At 47.1% G+C, this 19,720-nt stretch overlaps 1 protein-coding gene across 1 annotated transcript; it reads left to right on the plus strand.

Annotated features, from left to right (window-relative positions):
• Positions 1-19,067, plus strand: gramd1a (GRAM domain containing 1A). Its single transcript, XM_030370397.1, has 20 exons — positions 1-450; positions 6,611-6,818; positions 7,142-7,162; positions 8,218-8,302; positions 8,502-8,605; positions 9,513-9,608; positions 9,806-9,886; positions 10,373-10,488; positions 10,843-11,107; positions 11,274-11,449; positions 11,731-11,744; positions 12,721-12,773; positions 13,934-14,076; positions 14,374-14,477; positions 15,756-15,983; positions 16,375-16,450; positions 16,585-16,596; positions 16,750-16,851; positions 17,736-17,856; positions 18,212-19,067. The coding sequence occupies exons 1-20, from the start codon at positions 332-334 to the stop codon at positions 18,311-18,313; spliced, it is 2,226 nt and encodes a 741-aa protein (XP_030226257.1). The 5' UTR covers positions 1-331; the 3' UTR covers positions 18,314-19,067.
• The last annotated feature ends 653 nt before the right edge of the window (positions 19,068-19,720 follow it).

Genomic DNA, 19,720 nt, shown 5'->3' on the forward strand with positions numbered 1-19,720 from the left:
TGTAATCTCCCCCCAGCACCCTGTATGGTACAGTCGTCCCGAGACAAAAGCTCTTCTCTGGGTTTAAACCCAGTTAGCGAACTTTTGTAAAGTTTTGTATGTCTCAGCATCTAGTTGGACGATGCATTTTTTTACCGAGTTGTTTTTAATTTAACGATGGATACCAAATCGTTACTTCTCCTCGCTGGGAATGTTTACTCGCCGTAACGTTATTCCTCCTAATGTTGATTGTATCTGGCTATCTTGTTAGCTGGCTCGGCTAACCGTTAGCCTACGCCGGTAGATGATTTTCCAGCCATGTCGAAGGTGATTTTAATGGGGAAGCTCGACCATGCTGATGTGTTCCTCTGAGAAAGGTGATTTTAATCTGACTCCCCGGACCGTGGCGCGGCTGGTCCTGGAGGCCGGGCAGGAGCACCGACATGGGGGAGGAAACTCATCCAACGGGAGGTACGACCTTACCCCAACCCAGCTCACTAAACTTCCCTTTCTGATTCTGGGGCCTTGACAGTTTCTACACAGTTATTAAAGACACATTATTATTATTAAACACACTTTTAATGGCGGGTGTTGACGGTAGTTTGCCTGGCCCTTATTATATAATATTATTACATCATATTATACATTTACTACAGATCTCCCATCTAATAATATATCTATAGGGTATAAAGAGGAGATGAACACACACACACACACACACACACACACACACACACACACACACACACACACACACACACACACACACACACACACACACACACACACACACACACACACACACACACACGGCATGTTACAAGTTTGCTGTTGGTGTGATATGTGAAGTGTATAATATTCAAAGTTATCACGGCGGGTAAACACGACAGTGTTGAGATTGCTTCTTGTTCAAACAGAGGAAAGCATAAAGGGACTACTTGGTCGTTGGTTTTACAAGTGTGTGATTTTCCTCTGCGCCGGCTCCCTGCTTGATAACGATAGTTTGGACGCCTGCCCTGTGCAAAAGTATCACACACACACACACACGCACACGCACACGCACACACACATGGAAGGAGCATTGTGTGTTTTTGTGAAGACGGTTCAGCGAATGTTCAGACCTGAAACAAGGACGATGATAACTGTAGTGTCCAAATGGGTGTGTTTCTGAGATAAAGCCGGAAGAGAGACATGACTTTTTAACATTTATTATGAACGCTGTCTAATAAACACTCAAAGGATAATTCCAGTATTTTTCAAGGTGGACCCATTCCATCATTTCGGCTCAGAGTGACTAATGCTATATATATATAATTTTTTTTTATTGATCAAAATGGAGCAAGGGTGCTAAACCCTTGAGACCGTTAAAAGTGCCTGTTTTTGCACTGACCGGCTCAGATTCTTGTTGTAGAGGTCAGGTAACGTCCTTAAAAGGATCCCTGGAGATTGTGTCCAACAAAGCCTCGCTCAAGGAGGACTCTTGGATCTTTGAATTGCGCATGGAGTTGTTGCAGGAAATTGCCATCCAATCGCAACCCTCCTTCACCCAAATCCTTTGAACAACACTTGAGCCACGCTTTCTGTTGTCAAACACAACAAACTCTAGTTGGCCCTCCTCGGTCAAACTGTCACTCGCGTTTCCACCATTTTCTTCCTGCAACAACTAAATTCCTGCTTTTCTTGGTTTGACAAAATAACAAACAAACTGGATCATGCATGAAAGGTAATGGAAAAATATTTAGTTCTCTGTAGGGATCCTTTCCATAATGTTGTCAGACGCTGATAACAATCTGAGCTGGTTTGTGGCTGAAACCAACTTTTTTTGGGGATTAACATGGCGCTGTGGTTCCATAGGGCAAAAGCAACCCACCCAAAATGATGGTAATATAGGGTCAAGGTGAAAAATTGTGTGCGTGTGTTAGTTATTTGTTGGCTTGTAGTAGTTAATCTGAGGATTTTAAGGCCTGAGTATACTTGTAACAAAATTGAAAAAGGTGTATTATTCACACTGACCACATTTTATGGCCAGCAGGTTTGGGACCAAAACAAATCATTGCTGCCTGCAATTGTTATTTGGTCACTTATATATCGTGAATGATTACTGCTCATCTCAACACTGCTCGCTTCAATGACCTTCCCACACATCATAGTAACTATATTGTACCCTGTAGAAATTCCTGTGTTTGACAGCAGTTCAATAGCCAATGTGAACACACCTACTTCAATCTAGATTTAAGTATACCATGGGCTTAAAAGTGTTGTTGTGTTATCCATATGTCACTTGCAGTATCTCTGTCCCTCAGGTGTTAGCAAGGTTCCTTAGGTCTGGTCGGGACCAGGTGTTAGCCAGGTCCACAAATTCAAGGCAGGACCAGGTGTTAGCCAGGTCCATCATGGCTCAACCCAACCCCCTCCCCTTACTCTACATCCTGCCCCCGTCCTCCGAAAGTGATTCCTGGTCTCCTTTCCTAAGCCCCGCCCACCACCACACCTCTAGCCCTGCCCACCACCACGCCTCTAGCCCCGCCCATCATCCCAGCCGGCCCAGAATCTGTACCAAGAGGAACAGGGAGGGGATGCTTGGACAGCTGCCATGGGAGGGTGGAGACTGCTCCACCCCCTCCTTGGCGTTGCCAGTTGAGGGGGAGGAGCTTGTCTAGGAGCTCCTCCTCCTCCTCCAACCACCTGTCTCCTCCCCCAGTCAGCAGCCCCACTGGTCCCAGGGGTTTCATCAGTGCAGACAGAGGAGACAGGTTAGTTACTGCAATATCGCCTCGGCCCAATAAAAGTTCTCTCTGACTGAAGACTGGTGTGTCTCGTGAGGGGTTAGGGTTTTGAGGATGTAGGGTTAGCATGTAGGTTAATTCCTTTGTTTACACACGCAAGAAGTGCTTTAAACGTCTGACACCCATTTAGAAAAATGCAGCTCATGTCAAACAGGTAGGGCCTTGTTTACATCATTTACGCCCCTCACACATAGTCCCAGGTTATTTACTGGGATAACTTTTCAGGCACCTTCTTTTCTTTTCTCCCTTTCACACATGTAATAGCAATGCTTGAATAGATGGGCTAAGGGCCAATCCAGCATTATGCCACCCTGATGGATTCCGGCCGCAGTTAAACATACGGACTGAGAGTAGGTCCCATCCCATCAAGCAACCGACTGACAGAGAGAAATGAAGCGAACGAGGGCTTGAGCCAATTCAATTATTCTTTGTTTAGTAATTAAACTGCAATTGGCAGGCCACTCACGTGAGTTCCAAAACTTCATTAGGCAATTGGAATGTTTGTGCACCAATTATTAAATTTAAATGACATCTTGAGCTTTGGGTTACGTTAAAGGTCCCACTGAACTCAATGGCAGGATTGATCCACTCTGTCCTTTTTTCGTATTTTGAGAAATTTGAAACCGGGTCCCGATCCGGACGCCTAATTCACACAATAACACAAATTCTGAAAGTCTTCTGGAACTATCAAAGGAAATGTGTGTGTGTGTGTGTGTGTGTGTGTGTGTGTGTGTGTGTGTGTGTGTGTGTGTGTGTGTGTGTGTGTGTGTGTGTGTGTGTGTGTGTGTGTGTGTGTGAGATTATTGTTTATTTATTTTTCCCTCTTTAGCCATATTATGCTAGAGTCCTATGATTTATTAATTGGTACTGGAAGAGGGAGCATTGTTACACTGGTGTGTTGAGGCCAATAGGTTGCATCAGTAACATCCAGCATGGCTATCAAAATAGCTGGCTATCAGAATAAGACTTCCTACAGCTCTGTCTGGCAAATCTACCCCCGTTCTGTAAATGAAAAGGAAAGACTTGTGGATTCATGAGATAACACCCAATCTGTTTAGAGGGCTCTGTTGTCTACACACATTGGGTCATGTTGTATAGTTTTTGTCAAGGATCCATGAGGCAAGGTGATTTCGTACTTGTCTTACTGAAAACAAACCCATACGCTCATGCACAACACTGGAATGTAGGATGGAGGGAGCCTAATACCCGAGGGGCGAGTTAGGAGGTTAGGAGAGAGGAGAATAGGAGGCTGTTTCACCCTCTGTATGTTGTGGAACATGGAGGTATCACAAGGACATCCGGCTCCATGTGATACGGCCTCCAACCATGTTACTCCTCAGGTTCAATTTTGCATATTAAGGGCTGTCCATATTATTACTGCTTTATATCATATTATATAAGCATTTCAATCTTTCCCTCCCCCCTCAATCCGTCCCTCCCTCCTAGTCGGACTTGCTAATATCTGGGGGCGGGGCTTAGCATGCATGTATCTCGTCATCCTGCCTCTACATTATGACCTCACCTCTAGCCAATCAGAGTGGCTTGTATTTGTGGTGATGTAATTGCAGCAGCGGTTTGTTCTGACAAGCAGAAAGCTTCACTCTACTGACCTGCTTCTTTTTTTAGTCAGGGTTAGCAATCCAGGGTTTAACCTGGTTATATGGTACACAGTCTAGGGTTAAACTGTACTAAAGGTCGGGTTTAAACCTGTTTTATATAGTCCAGGTTTAAACCACTCTCAATACTTTAGGCATGGGATTGCTTATCTACTGTTTATATGGTATACTCCAGCATGACATTTACATAATGTTTATCCTTGAAAGTTGAGACGGAAAACGGTCAATGCAAACAATCAACAATCAAATATCGCTAGAATAGCAAAAAAATTGTTTGTGTCCAGTCGGTCCGAAACATCGGAGTAGGCCGGTTCACTAGATTATAGAAGATTAAGAGGTTCTAATCCGGAGGATGACCAGACGACGTGTTGTCTGTGGGCGTGGCTTGCGACAGGTTAATAAACGTGCTGTTTATCAGGACGTAAATAAATGGATTATGACCCCATGTAGTCTATCAGTTCATTGTTTGAATTGACTGATTTAATTTCACGGAATGTCTTTGTCCTGCTGAGCCTCTTTTGTGCTATCTTTCCCCTGATTAAAACAGTGTCTAGCGTCGCAGTTTTCATCATGTTTATCACCCCCCAATGCGGCTATCCCCCCGCCCCCTCCACCTCCCCCACCCTACTGGCTCCTCCACCTCCGGGGATTACAGATAGGAGGAAGCCTGTTGTTAGCGGCCACGGAGCGGGCCTCCGGTAACCGGCAGCAAGCGACAGGACTGTGCGGCGGGGGAGAGACTCCGTTGGTTGGGGCGGGGGGAGTGATGGAAGGGCTTTTCTCCGTGAGCACCGGGGCTTTGTGAGGCCGCGGACAGCGCCAAAGGGTCGGATACACGGCGGCGTGCGTTGAAGGTGTGAATACGTTTGCGAGCAGCGTGCATAACACCATGTTCGAGTAAGTAACGCCTATAGTTTCAATATGAATGTCGCGGGTATGTGGAGAGAATAGCCATGTTTTTCTTTTTTCTTTTCTTTTTAAATGATCCATTCAATGAATCAGTCGATGTGATGGCGAGGGTGTCCATCGCAGCGGGTGTAACGTTCTGGTTGGAGAGCCCATCCGCCCTCCTCATCTCACTGACAACATCAGTATGTTAAATGAATGTGGACTGGGCCGCCGTGGCCCATCTTCACTTCTCAACAGCACCTGAGTTAATTATAGGGTTTGAGCCACACAAGTCCGTATATAACGCCTTTCTGTTAACATAATGAGGGGTTTAAATCTCGGTTTTACTTAGCCGGGTGAGGCCAGTGAAGATATATTAATGTGAAAGCATATTCGCCCCCTTCAAACGTTAGTTTATCCAGTCGGGCTATTTGATCGTCTAATTGCAGTTAATAAAGGACGCTTCGGATCGTCGTAGAGAAGCTCTTCCTCGATGCTTTTGAGCTGCCCTAGTTCTCAACACCGCCACCGTCAGTTGAGAGAAAACTCAAGCCTAATTTCAATTTGATTAGCATGTACCCGGATTAGTGTTGTTGTAATGTAGTGTTAGTGTTGTTGACATGTGGGGTTAGTGTTAATAGCATATAAGGTCATGTTATTTGGGGTGAACTAATGGAAACATTTTTGCAGGGAACAGTTAATGTTAATAATTACAAGTAAAAAATGTGTACTCATTATGAAACTATACATTGCTCTGCTAAATGCAGACTTCCTTCTGTCAACAGCTGACCGCTGTTGGAGATACACATGGCTTGCTGGTCATGTTGACTGTTTTGGGGTAAATGCAGTTTGTCACGGCCCCAAGAGAACAACCTATATTGACCCACGCAGTCACTGTTCTAGTTATTGTTTTCACTTCATTCTATAGCAACAGCAAGATGATGCAACATGATCTTGCTTGGATCTCAACATTTCTTTGTTACACCTGCATACTGTACGGGCCCTCTGGTCAAATCCATAAAAAAATATTTTAAATGTTGGCTTATTTATGTTTCTTAAAAGGTAAAGTCCTCATAGTGTCTTCATTATTTTCCCTGTTGTTTAATTTCTCTGTTTGGGCTTTTAATTCTCCCCTCTCTTTTAAAGGGATGTTCAATAGTGTTGAGGGGAGCGGGGTCACCCCAGTGATGTTGTTGATTGCTCTGATGCTTTTTGTTTGATGGGCTGTATTGTGGTCTTGCTGAAAGTGTGCATTGGAGTCCCAATCAGCAGCAGGTATTGCGTCACGTGACACGGACTCCACGTTAACTCCCGCTCATGAGGTTGTGTGTCTGTCCGCAGCACGGCGAGTAACTCCCCCCGGAGTACGCCCGGCAGCTCCCCCTCCCTGCGCCGCCGGGTGCTGGGGGGGGGACGGAGCAGCGAGACTGAGGGCGGCGGGGGGGGGGAGAAGGGAGCGGCCGAGAGCCCCCTGCCCTCCATCCCCTCCGGCTCTTCCCTCGGCTCGGCCTACCCCCTCGCTTCACGCCACTTCAGCCGCAATGCCAAGGTGAGCACCATCCCACATGCCTTTCACCTCCCCCCCTGCCTTTCTCCTGGGAGCTGCGTGATGCATTCTGGATGTTGAAGTCTGATAGCGCGGCAAGCACATTCTGTATTTTTTCTGGTACCATGGCTAGCACATTGTGTATTGATGCGGTAGCATTCCTAGACAATTTGACACTTGGTCTGATAGAATATCTAGCATGTTTTTTTATTAATCTGATGGCATGGCTATCATGTTCCTTATGATTCTGATAGCGTGGCTACTTTGGCTAGCACATTCTGTTTTAGTCTGATAGAAACTGATTGGGTTTTTTCTTTTCTTTGCAGAAGATGCAGAGCTGGTACAATGTAAGTACCCAGGAGTTGCGAAGCAGTTCCCAAGAATTCCATTAATTTCGAGTGCAACGCAGCAAAGGGCTTGCAACCTTGTACTGCAGAATGGTTTGCTTTGCACACGCGTCTGAAACACATGCAGGATACCTGACCTAGGCAGAAAACTGAAGCTGTGTGGCATAAAGCAGTGCTAGATTGCGTTAAAAGATACTTTACGTAAACTTTCTCATCAATCAGCATGTACAAGATCTAAGAACCTTTCTAGTGGGTATAAGACCTACGCACCTAGGAGTGGATTATGCTGTTGATACCACGGCCACTTGTGAATCATTGAAACCTTATGGTGTTGATTCATTTCTTTGGCCTACTATTGTTCCTGGAAACAAGAAGGGCCAGACCAGAAGCACATATGACTGTATGACTGTATGATTATTTTCAAACGTTAAAAACGTTTACCTTACTTCTCCAGTATATTGAGAAGATCTTGGTAACAACCTGACCGTCAAATGTGAGTCTTATCATCCAGAATAAAGACTACATTAGATTTCCATACTGGGCGATTTTAGCCTTTCCACACAGCGCCATCTGGGCAGCATTATCAAAAGACTCCACGTTTTAAAAGTCCCCGTGGTAAGGCCCCATAACCTCCAGTCATGTGGACGCAAGGCAAAACCTCAGCAAAACTTCTGTTTTATTAAAAACCTCCCGCGTCGTGTGGGTGGTATTCGCAGACATTTCCTTTTTTTACATTGAAATATTAATCAACCGTTACTGGCAGATGCAGATGGATGCCTAAGGTAGTTTCACCGTGTCAGTGGTTGAAAAGATGCCAGTAGGCCAATGTAAGAGTCAAAAGAAAACTTTTGAGGACAACGTTATCTTTGTGATCTTGGTAAATGATCGTATGTCCTGGGTAAACGGGGTCAGTTTAGCTAAAGGACGGCTGGCCAGACGATGTGAGTTGAGGAAATTGGGTGATGAGTCTCCGGCCACTGGAGAATGTGTGGTCCGAGTTGTCTGCTTCCAGCACTGTACGGGACATTGGTGACCCTTCCTCTGCCCTCCATCAGGTCCTCAGTCCAACATACAAACAGAGAAACGAAGACTTCCGGAAACTCTTCAAGAAGTTACCAGATACAGAGAGGCTGATAGTTGGTAAGTCATGCACCCCCCCACCCTGACCCATACAGATTCTCAGTCCATGGAGAGGACATTGTTCATTTTAGAGTGTGTGTGTGTGTGTGTGTGTGTGTGTGTGTGTGTGTGTGTGTGTGTGTGTGTGTGTGTGTGTGTGTGTGTGTGTGTGTGTGTGTGTGTGTGTGTGTGTGTGTGTGTGTGTGTGTGTGTGTTCCAGACTACTCGTGTGCACTTCAGAAGGACATCCTCCTCCAAGGTCGTCTCTACCTATCGGAGAACTGGCTCTGCTTCTACAGCAACATCTTCCGCTGGGAAACCACTGTGAGCGCACTTCCTTAAACACGCCACCACACTTCCTGTCCTGCATCACAGTTGTGATCTACATAATGTACACAGTATAACGACAGGGTGGCGAATAGTAGTATTGGTAGTGTGACAGTATTATTCACTTTAGAGTGTACAATGGTAAAAGGTATACTAGGGGTGCCTCAGACTTACGATTTTCTATGGTCGTTTCAAACAGATGGTTATTATTATGTTAGTCATTGTCGCACAGGTATCCAAAAAAAAAGGTATCGGATATTTCTTTGAGTTCCAGGGTTGAGGGAGTGTTATAGAATACTCCTGTTAAGATTAAAATTTTGGAGCTCCATTGTGCGATCTGCTAATGTAAATAGCGATATCCGGGACGGTTAACCCTTTGGTACAGATATTTGTACTTAATAATACCATTTTGGCCTCAATGGCTCTTCAACAATGCGTCACGTGGCATCGAGTGGTATTGGGTGGTTGTATCAGTAATTGTACGAGTACATGAGCTACATTATCAAGTCAGGGCACCGGTGTCGGTATGGCGCATATCGGGGGTTGGCACACAGGACGCAATGTCCGCCGACATCTGCTGTTCTGTGAATTTGAAAACGTTGCTTCCATGAGAGCCCTCACAGCGCCTGTAGCTTCCAGCTCGGCTCAAAACCCTTCCAGCCCCATCCATTTCTACCATTTATCCCATAAACTGAACAGGACCTCCAATCGAATCATACGACATGTGTTGTGCTATTTCCGTTTGTCTACTTCCCGACGCTGACGATTAAGGATAACGGTGTTAGTTAGGTTACAGTGTGTACTATGTGTTTGAGATCACCATCAAGTTGAAAGGTAATGTGTGCAGTATTAGACCAGGTTCATGTGTACATTATTGGTCATATTAATGTTGTTCTGTGCTCAGATCACTATCCCGTTGAAAGATGTTACCAGTCTGACGAAGGAGAAAACGGCCAAGCTGATTCCTAATGCTATCCAGATCAGCACGGACAGTGACAAGGTACCCGTTCAGGCCACTACTACTACAGACTAGACCAGTACCGTATTGACCTCAGTAGACCGGTTCAGACCTCTACGATAGACTACACCAGTACAGACCAGTTCATGCCATACTGGTAAAGACCAGACCAGGACTAACGGAATCTCCAGGCCAAACGTTTTTTGACTCGCTCTCCCTCTGTCTCCATCTCTCTGAAGCACTTCTTCACGTCGTTCGGCGCGAGGGATCGAAGCTTCATGATGATCTTCAGGCTCTGGCAGAATGCCCTGATGGACAAGGTACCGCCTCTCTCCCTCTACAACTCCGCCGCTCCCACCATGGACGGCTACAGCCTGGTTCTGTTGTGGTGTCAATGTTGCTTCTCCCTGTAGACTCCCTCCTTAAGATTTTCTCTCCTCCTCTCTGCGATATACTGGCATGTTCACACAGACCCTGTCGAAAAACTTGGTGTTCACCAGCCTGTGTTAACACAGCAATTTAGCTTTCAAGTTCTCGAGATGTTGACGAGTAGTGGCACACCGTCCACTGACGTAATTGTGCATACATTTATTTTAATAGTGTATGTTGTGTTAAGACTCTTTCTTCTATGAAGCTATGTATTAATTGTCTTTTTTTTTTATACAGTGTGTTGCAGTCTCTCCTGAAGAGCTGTGTATTAATGTTCCTTCAGACTGTGTGTGGTTGACTGTCTGCTGTGTGTTGTCGACTCTGTTGCCTCAGGAGCTGTGTACTAATCATTATTGATGTGTGTGTGTGTGTTGTAGACTCTCTCTCCTAAGGAGCTGTGGCACATCGTACACCAGTGTTATGGAACCGAACTGGGTCTTACCAGCGAAGATGACGACTATGTCTCACCTCTCCAGCACCTCAACGGCCTTCTGTAAGCCCTTCCGCTGAACTGTCAGCCATAGGACACGGAAAGATCGCCTGTCATCCAATAGAATACTGCTCGATATCCTCTGTGTGTTAATCAGTAAACAGAATGCAGTGTTTTTCCTGTCCTCCCTTTTACTCATTTCTGTCCTCCACTCTTTCCTCTCTTCTACTTTGTTATCTCTCTTCTCCTCTCTCTCTCCTCCTCCTCCTCCTCTCTCTGCCATCTTTTCATTCTCCTTTCTCTCTCCTCCTCCTCCTCCTCCTCCTCCTCCTCCTCCTCCTCCTCCTCTCTCTGCCATCTTTTCATTCTCCTCTCTCTCTCTCTCTCTCTCTCCTCCTCCCTCTCTCCCCTCCCCAGACCTGGAGAGGAGTCAGAGTCGGTGTCCGACCTGCTGGAACTCGGCTCGGCCTCTCTCCCGGGCTTCCCTCCCTGTGGACCCCTCAGTCCTCTCGGGGAGACTCCTCCCGGTTCCTCGTCCCACCTCTCTGTGGAGGAGGTGTCCTCGCTGTGTCGCAGACGCAGTTCAGAGTCCCTGGAGGCCGGACACTCCTGCTGCCCCCCCATGATGCCCCCTGCTGTGCCCCCCAGCTCCTCTGCCCCCACCTCCAGTGCCACCTCATTCGTGAGTACCAGCTTTTTTCCGATCTCCCAGTGGTGCTAACTTTCAGCGTCATTGAACAAACACAGCTTTTTGGGGTCCACGCCAGTCTTCACCCACGTCTTCACGGGACACGCTGGTCTACACGGAGCTCCCCTGGTAACCATAGCAGCACCTTCTCTCCCCTCAGAATCTGGAGGAAGCCTTGGATATTCCGGTGGAGTCGATCAATCACATGCTCCCCCCTTCGACCAGCAGCATGGGAAACCTCTCCTCATTGGATGTTACCAACGACGACGAGCTGCCCACCGACCTCAGCAACTCCTCCGATACCCAGGAAGAAAGTCAGTTCCCTACCCCTACTTAGTCAGTACCCCTACGTAGTCAATACCCCGTCCCCCATGTAGTAAGAATCCCATCAGCTACTTTGTAGCCCTACCCCCCCCCCTTCAAATATAAATAGCTCGAGTTCCGCAAAGGGATGTAAAAATATGGCCCGTTCACCACATTGGAACATATTTACAGAACAGCAGTCCTCAAACAATTCATTGGCCCAAAAGTATCCCACACAAGCTATTAAAAGACTGTCCTTGTTGCTATCAGTGACTCCCTCAACCGATTTTCCGTTCACCGACGCGTCTATAAAGCTCGCACGACACAGGCAGTCATTTCAATTGAGTCAAAGTTGACATGTTTAAAGCTCTTGTTTGAAACACAGTTGTTTTTGTTTGTTGAGCCGGTTCTTTGTTTTACTAGTCAGCGCTTGAGCTTTAGTACAATCCATTAAATTCCCCCTTCCATAACATCTCACTGCCCCCCCCCCCCTTGGTAAACACTAACTCAGTACTCCTTCCAGTACTTAATCAATACCACTGATGTGGCGGTGTTTTGTCTAACTCCTGTGTGTGTGTGTGTGTGTGTGTGTGTGTGTGATGATGTCCACATCTCTCAGCATAGTTGTTGTTTTTGTGGGTTGCAGTTTATAAAACTGTCAATTAAAAAAAATGAAAAAATAGTCAATGTTGCTTTCATGTGCTACTGAGCAGAGGAAACATACTCATAATTACATATATATAAAAAAATGCACTGCCAATGATGCTGTGGCAGCACTGAGGGTCTCTGTAATTGCGTATCTGTATCTAGGGTGCTCCTCCAGTAATAATATAGTTGGAGTATCCAGCCTCATCTCTCCTTATGACGACTCCATCGTCTATAAATAGTGTGTGTGTACTTGGCTGTTTTCATGTTCGACGATGTACAACATTCACTTGTGTTTTTCCAAATCCCGACTGCAACACAGACGGCCGGTTGGCAGAATTCAAGAGGAACTGGCGGTTTGTAGGTACGCCGTCATGGAGGAGTGAAGGGCTCCACCGTGGCGAGAAGGACAGCGCCGGTCATGGAGGCCGGGGCCGGTGATGATGAACACGCCCCCCGGCCAGCACGGGGGTCACCGAGGTCCGGACCTCCGTCATTTTGTCAGAAACAAAAAATTAAAATCTGAAAAATGAAAAACACAACTGTATAAAAAGATCAGCAGGTTGAGAACTGCTCCGAGATGAGCGCCTGCTCGTTTCAGTTTGTTACTTGTTTACTTTGTGTCCGCTGTCTGTGACATCTGGTGGTGCGTACGCGAGCTGAGCACAACAACCCCCTGGGCCCCAAGACAGCCCCCGTCGTGGACACTCAGGTCTGCCTCTCCTGCTGCTAGATAGATAGATTTATTTTTTAACACGCTTCCTCTTTTTGCGCCTTACTTCTTTGATTGCGACTAGGGCCCCTTCATGTTGGGTTTGTACTGCTCTGTTTCTCTTCTCTTTTTTTCTCGGGGAGGAAATGCAGAAGGGTTTGGCACTGATTGCAATACGGCGGTTTGCTGTGTCATGGCCGTTCGGCTTCCCGTGCCCGAACGAGTGTGCGCTGTGGGGAGTCAGTCTAACCTTATTCGTCGCCGTGTGTGAGCTGCGCGAGCATGACGTGATCACGGATGGCGCACGGTTCATAGGGGTCACTCGCCTCGGAAATGTTGAAGCTCTGCACGTCCACCCCAATGTCCGGGCCAAAGGCCTATTAGAGTGTCCCAATGTTTTTCTGTGTGGTGAAAGTGAGAACGATGGCTGATCTACGTTTACCACTGTTATTAGCGACCCCTCGTTGGAAAGATACTTAACTCACTTGAGTCATGTTTAGTCGTGACACCAGTTCCCTCTATATCAGGAGCCCTTGAACTAGGGAGGGGCATTTCATTGCACTCGCTGGTATTCACTCAAAAGGAAATGTATTTCAGCTAACTATGAAATTTTACATGTATGCTGCGTTGTAGCTTTAGTCACTCTGACCCAGTAGCATCCACGTTGATGCTTTTGATACCTTGATGACGGTGTAGCCCTTGGAAATAAACTCCATTGGGTATGTTAAGTTATTTCAAAAATACCTGAAAGAGACTAACCCTAGACACAATTTCTGTTTCTTTGAGAATGCAATGGGGACAGCGCACTCAAACAGCCATACAAAAATTAAACGCCAGCAAACACTCCAAACATTGAGAACCAAATCATGATTAGCATTATTTGAATGACTGTTGCACTGCTGTTAAATACGGTGATTTCAAAATGTTACAATGCTCCCTGCAATTTGCAGGCTGTTTGTTAAGCTATGTGAGTCGCGTTGAGACACAACACAAGGGAAGTGTCGGAGGTTCCCTGTTGGAACTTGACTAGTTAATCCCAGCGCCCTGCAAACTGTGGCGATCCAAGCCCAAATCCAGCGCTTCGACTCGGTGGCAAACCTGCTCTCAAGCCCTGTGCTAACTAACACAGGGCCTCAAAGCGACCCCCGTTCTGATTCCAGAGCCTGTTGAAGAGCAGCTCCCAGGGCCATTGCTATGTGGTGGACTCGGAGGTCATCACGTCGGGCATCCCTTACCAGGACTACTTCTACACCATCCACCGATACTGTCTGACCTCGCTCGGCAAGAACAAGAGCCGCATCCGGTACGCAGTTACAGTGCCCTCGGACCACCTGTATTGCCTTTGTACCCCCCCCCCCCCCCCCCCCCCCCCCTGTATTGCCGACTGACCCCAGGTATAACCTACTGACCCACAGTACATCAAACGGACCCCCAGTAAAGCCTACTGACCTTTAAGTGAACTGACCCCAAAACAACAGACAACTGACCCCTACTGTAGACTTCTAATCTCCAGTGTAGCCTTCTCACCCCAGTTGGAACCTACTGTGTTGTAATTGTTGTGTGGGTTTGTGTGTGTGTGTGTGTTTGTTCTTCTCCTCAGAGTGTCGTCTGATATCTGCTACCGGAAGCAGCCCTGGAGTCTGGTCAAAGCTCTGATTGAGAAGAACACCTGGAGTGGTATCGAAGAGTACTACAAACACATGGGTGAGCTCTTAATTCTACCAGTTATCTCCTCTACTACAGACAGCCTGATGTTATTGTGGTACTAACAGACCATTCAACACATGCAGTCTTACCTTGCTATGTTCCGGAAGATTTTCCTGCAGAAAGTCATGTGTGAATGGAAACTGGGGTCGATATTCCGGGAAACGGCAATTAGCCTGCTCAAGGCAAATTGCCGGTGGATATTTATTGAGCTGTGCACAGCAGGTGCAGCTGTGTTGTGCTTGAAAGCAGTAACCTTGCCGGGCAGTGAGGGAGATAAGGGGTTGGTCCATCGGACCTTAGGTGGAGCAAGCTAACCAATCACACGACTCCACTGAAGACCTGTTTGAATCCGTGTTAACGCGCCAATGTTCCTCAGGTGATCCAACTTATAACATCAAAGCAGCATCTTTTTGTTTGCAAACAATGTCTTTTTTTAATGCCCGGTAACTGTACATGTGCCAGGATTAGGGAGATCCACTTTGTCACCCATAAGGGCTGCATTACTGCCCCCTGCTGGCCGCTCCCTTGGCCCATCTGCGGGCATTGCTATTCCAATGTGTGAAAGGGCGCAAGGTCTACCAGAAAGGAGTTGCATGTGATAAGTGATGATCACTGACTTGAGTGTAGTACTTATTACTACTGGTGTTCATTACTACAGCGCAAGGGATGAGCCTTGTACTAATTACTACCTCTGACATCGTCTTCTACAAATAGCGAGTTGTGATTATAGTAATCATTACATTATTCACTCATTACTACTACCATGTTATACTCTACCACAGCACAAGGTGTGAGCGTAGTACTTATTACTACCTGTTAGTTTAGATTCTAGTGAACGACCCGGGCCACCGGGTCGTTCACTTGAATTGGTAGTAGTCCGGTGACTTGTCAACCCCAGCGTCTTGCGTTGCTAAGCGACGTCACCGTCTTTACGGACAAATGATTTCTCTGCTGATCAACACTACGAATGCTGGTAACGAATAAATTGTAAAAAGACACACCGTGTGAAGTTATTTTTTCGTTTTGGAAAGTAGCCGTGTAATAAGCGGGATCATGTGTAGAACGTCGCCGGTCATTGTCGAATATAAGCCCCTTCAGGGCGAAGGAAGACACCTTCGCTGCGTGTCGGTCGGTGTACTGTACGCCCTGGCGGGGCTTATTTTCCCGATGATGACCGGCGTTCTATACATTATCCCTTACATATATAGGGCCGGGTCGGGCTTGACTTTCTGGGCCCGATCTAAGCTCGACTACCTGTGTTACCCTCTACCACAGAGAGCGAGGTGTGCAAGCTGGAGACTCTGCTCCAGTCCGAGGTCTCCGTGGTAACCAGCGGTGAGGCGGGCAGCATCGACAGCATCCAGGGTCTGTCGGCGCTGCGCCGCCGCAAGCGCCTGGGCTCGCGGCGGGCGAACGACGCGGAGAGGGAGGGGCCGACCGTTGCCGGCTCGCCCGAGCGAGGAGAGCGAGGGCTGGGGGACGACCGGGACCGCAGAGACAGCGGTAAGCAAGCGCGCACACACACACACACACACACACACACACACACACACACACACACACACACACACACACACACACACACACACACACACACACACACACACACACAGGAAGTAGACACACACATACACACACATACACACACACACACACAGGAAGTAGACACACACATACACACACATACACACACACACACACAGGAAGTAGACCCCCACACACAGGAAGTAGACCCACACAGGGGGTGGACCCACACCAAGAGAGACCCTCGGCCCACCACATATTACTGTGACAATCCCGTCACCCAATCAGCCACCCGCCACAGCTTTTAAACGATGAATAGTGCCAAAACTGAAGCCGATTGGTTAACAGTTGTCACTTGATGTTGTTGTAGCTCATTACCGCAGCCAGGGGGAGCACTCCACTGGACACACCAGCGTCTCCACTATGCTGCTCATCGTTAGCTTCATGTGAGTACCAGCCGTGCGACAGGCTTGGCTCTACTATCATGCTAGTAGCACGCTACATATGCAAATATCAAGTCGTATGTATTGAATGTGTCTATTCAGTTCTATCTCTCTCCATCTATCTTTCTGCTGCGTAGGATCTGTGTAAGGTACTGTCAACCTGAATGAATATCCTTATACCTAATGTGTTTGTAATGTTTGAATGGTTAGCCTTTTCAGTGTTTTGATGCAATTCCATGGTGACCACACTCTTCGGTTCTTTGCCATGGAGATAACCTCTGTCTCTCTCTTATGTCTCTCAGTCTGGTGGTGTTGGTCGCCCTCAACGTTCTGCTCTTCTATAAACTTTACTCTCTGGAGAAAGCTGCTCACAACCTCGATACCTGGAGCTCTGACACCCACAGGTACACAACAGAACCTACCCACAGGTACACAACAGAACCTACACACAGGCACACAACAGAACCTACACACAGGTACACAACAGAACCTACCCACAGGTACCCAACAGAACCTACACACAGGTACACAACAGGACCTACACACAGGTACACAACAGAACCTACACACAGGTACACAACAGAACCTACACACAGGTACACAACAGAACCTACACACGGGTACACAACAGAACCTACACACGGGTACACAACAGAACCTACACACGGGTACACAACAGAACCCACACACGGGTACACAACAGAACCTACACACGGGTACACAACAGAACCTACACACGGGTACACAACAGAACCTACACACGGGTACACAACAGAACCTACACACGGGTACACGACAGAACCTACACACGGGTACACGACAGAACCTACACACACGTACACAACAGAACCTACACACGGGTACACAACAGAACCTACACGCAGGTACACAACAGAACCTACACGCAGGTACACAACAGAACCTACACGCAGGTACACAACAGAACCTACACACCCGGAGCTCTGACACACACGCGTGCTGAAGTACACACACAGGGCTCTCTCACGCCTCGTGCCCACTGCCAAAAGTTGAAAAATTGTAAACTTTTTCGGCAGCGACAGATCCGTCATCCAATCAGATCACGAATGCAAATTTAAGCACTGTGACACTACTCGGGCTCGGACGACCCTGGAAAGCTCCCCCATCCGTCAGCCACGCCTTCTGAGTCCTTTGACTGACGGTGCAGTGGGCACGAGGCGTCAGTGCTACGGATTTGTGTGAGGGGGAGGTTTGGTTCCCAGCCCTGTCAACCTGTGTTTAACAAACAGGTGTTCCCTCTCCCCCCTAGCCCCTCCCCCCAGACCCCAGCTGATTGGCTGCAGGTGCTACAGCTCCAGCGGAGGTTCCACCAGAACCAGCTCAACAAGTGGCAACAGATCCTCTCATCCTCAGTCTCTCTGCTAGACCAGGTCTGTCTCTCGACCCGTCTGCCTGTCTCCTAGTCGAGGTCTGCCTCTCTACCTGCTAGACCATGTCTGTCTCTACTTGTCATTCTGTCTCTCTATCTGGCGGACCAGGTCTGTCTGTCTGACTCGACCTGTTCCTGTTCTTCTTGTTTTTGTTCTTCTTGTTGTTGTTCTTGTTCTTCTTGTTGTTCTTGTTCTTCTTGTTCTTGTTGTTCTTGTTGTTCTTCTTGTTGTTCTTGTTGTTGTTATTTTTCTTCTTCTTGTTATTCTTGAGGTTGTTCTTGTTCTTGTTCTTCTATGTATTTGTAGCAGTAGTTTGCTAAAGCCCTCCCCTCCTTTCTGCCCCCCCTCCCTCCAGATGAAGAGGTCTCTAGAGAAGCTACAGCAGGGCATCCCGGTCCCCGAGGTGCAGCAGGAGTCCCCCCCGCCTCCCCCCACAGAGCGCCACCCCGACCCCTGACCTCCCGGCCCTCCCGAACTCTCTGAGAGTCTCTGCCTCCACTGGCAGGACCACTGCAATAAACCAGTCTGGACTGGGTCTGGTCTAGTCTCGGTACGGCTCCGGACTAGTTCCGGTCTGTATCTCCTCCACGGGACCATTTGGGGTGTTGGACCTTCTACAAAATATCACTCTGCTGCCTAACTCACACACACACACACACACACACACCCGCCGACACACGCACACAGAGACACACTGCGTCTGTGAGGACCTGAGACATATCAAAACATTTCAGATGAACTGACTTTCCGGAGTCGTCTCCCTTTTAAGAACGTGGGGCGTGGCCTACGGGCCGCTAACAGTATTTATTTCTTGATTATTTCATGATTATTTTGTATAGTGAGTTTCTTGAAGCTCTGGTCGGACGTAGCAATAATGACCTGACGTTCTAGAACCTTGAGGGGGGGGGGGGTTGTGTGTGTGTGTATGTATGTGTGTGTGTGTGTGTGTGTGTGTGTGGACTAAAAAGGGAACCATGTTACAGCTTCACCTCCGATCTGGATTAGTTACATTATACACTTTATTTAAAGACTTCTACCACTTCTCTCTCTCTCTCTCTCTCTCTCTCTCTCTCTCTCTCTCTCTCTCTCTCTCGCTCTCGCTCTCGCTCTCGCTCTCGCAGCACCGTTCTGATGGTTGTCCGTATTATTTATAGTAAAAATATGTTCTGATTGTACAGCAATGAAATGTGCTAAAATATGCAACAACCCTCTGTCTCTTGTCTTTTCTTTTTTATTTGTTAACATTCAAAGGATCCAAACCAAACCAGAAGTAGAGCTACCAACCCTTCATAGAGAAGAGCTATTCATCCCATCTTTAAGAATGGAGGTTTCAGAGAGAATAGCGAATCGAGCTCTCTGCATAGAGAAGAGGGCTTTGTTCGTTCCTTTAGAGCAGGGGTCGGCAACCCCTAGGCACGTGTGCCACCACTGGCACGGGGCAGCATAATCATTGGCACACTTAAAAGAAAAAAAAAGTATTATTAAAAAAATTCACAGCACAATGTGGCAGCATAATCATTACTACCGATTTTTTTTTCGCACTTTATTCTGTTTTGGGCATTTCCTCCCAGTGCAAATATGTTAATTAGTTACAGAAAGCAATGTTCTGAAATGGGATCAATTAATAGTTTATAAACCTATGTTGTGAGTAATAGAAAAGAAAATATTTAAAATATTGTTGCAAGTGGTGTTGTTGCAGTATGCATCGCCTTCACATGGTTTTGCATAGCTGTACATGCCTTAAAGATATTGATGGTTTCAACATTCTTGTATATTCTCGTTTTTTACATTTCTCACAGTGCAACTATTTTTTAATGAGTTTCTGGAAATGTTTTTTTAAGATGGGACATATGTAATTATAATT

Source organism: Gadus morhua, chromosome 11 (assembly GCF_902167405.1).
Source record: "Gadus morhua chromosome 11, gadMor3.0, whole genome shotgun sequence".
Classification (NCBI taxonomy): Eukaryota; Metazoa; Chordata; class Actinopteri; order Gadiformes; family Gadidae; genus Gadus; species Gadus morhua.

Bases quoted from the DNA above. Each gene is read 5' to 3' on its own strand.
- gramd1a (XM_030370397.1), top strand. From the start codon at position 332: ATGCTGATGTGTTCCTCTGAGAAAGGTGATTTTAATCTGACTCCCCGG. The intron at 8,606-9,512 runs GTGAGCGCACTT...TTCTGTGCTCAG, and splicing joins TCTTCCGCTGGGAAACCACT to ATCACTATCCCGTTGAAAGA. The intron at 14,077-14,373 runs GTACGCAGTTAC...TCTTCTCCTCAG, and splicing joins AAGAACAAGAGCCGCATCCG to AGTGTCGTCTGATATCTGCT.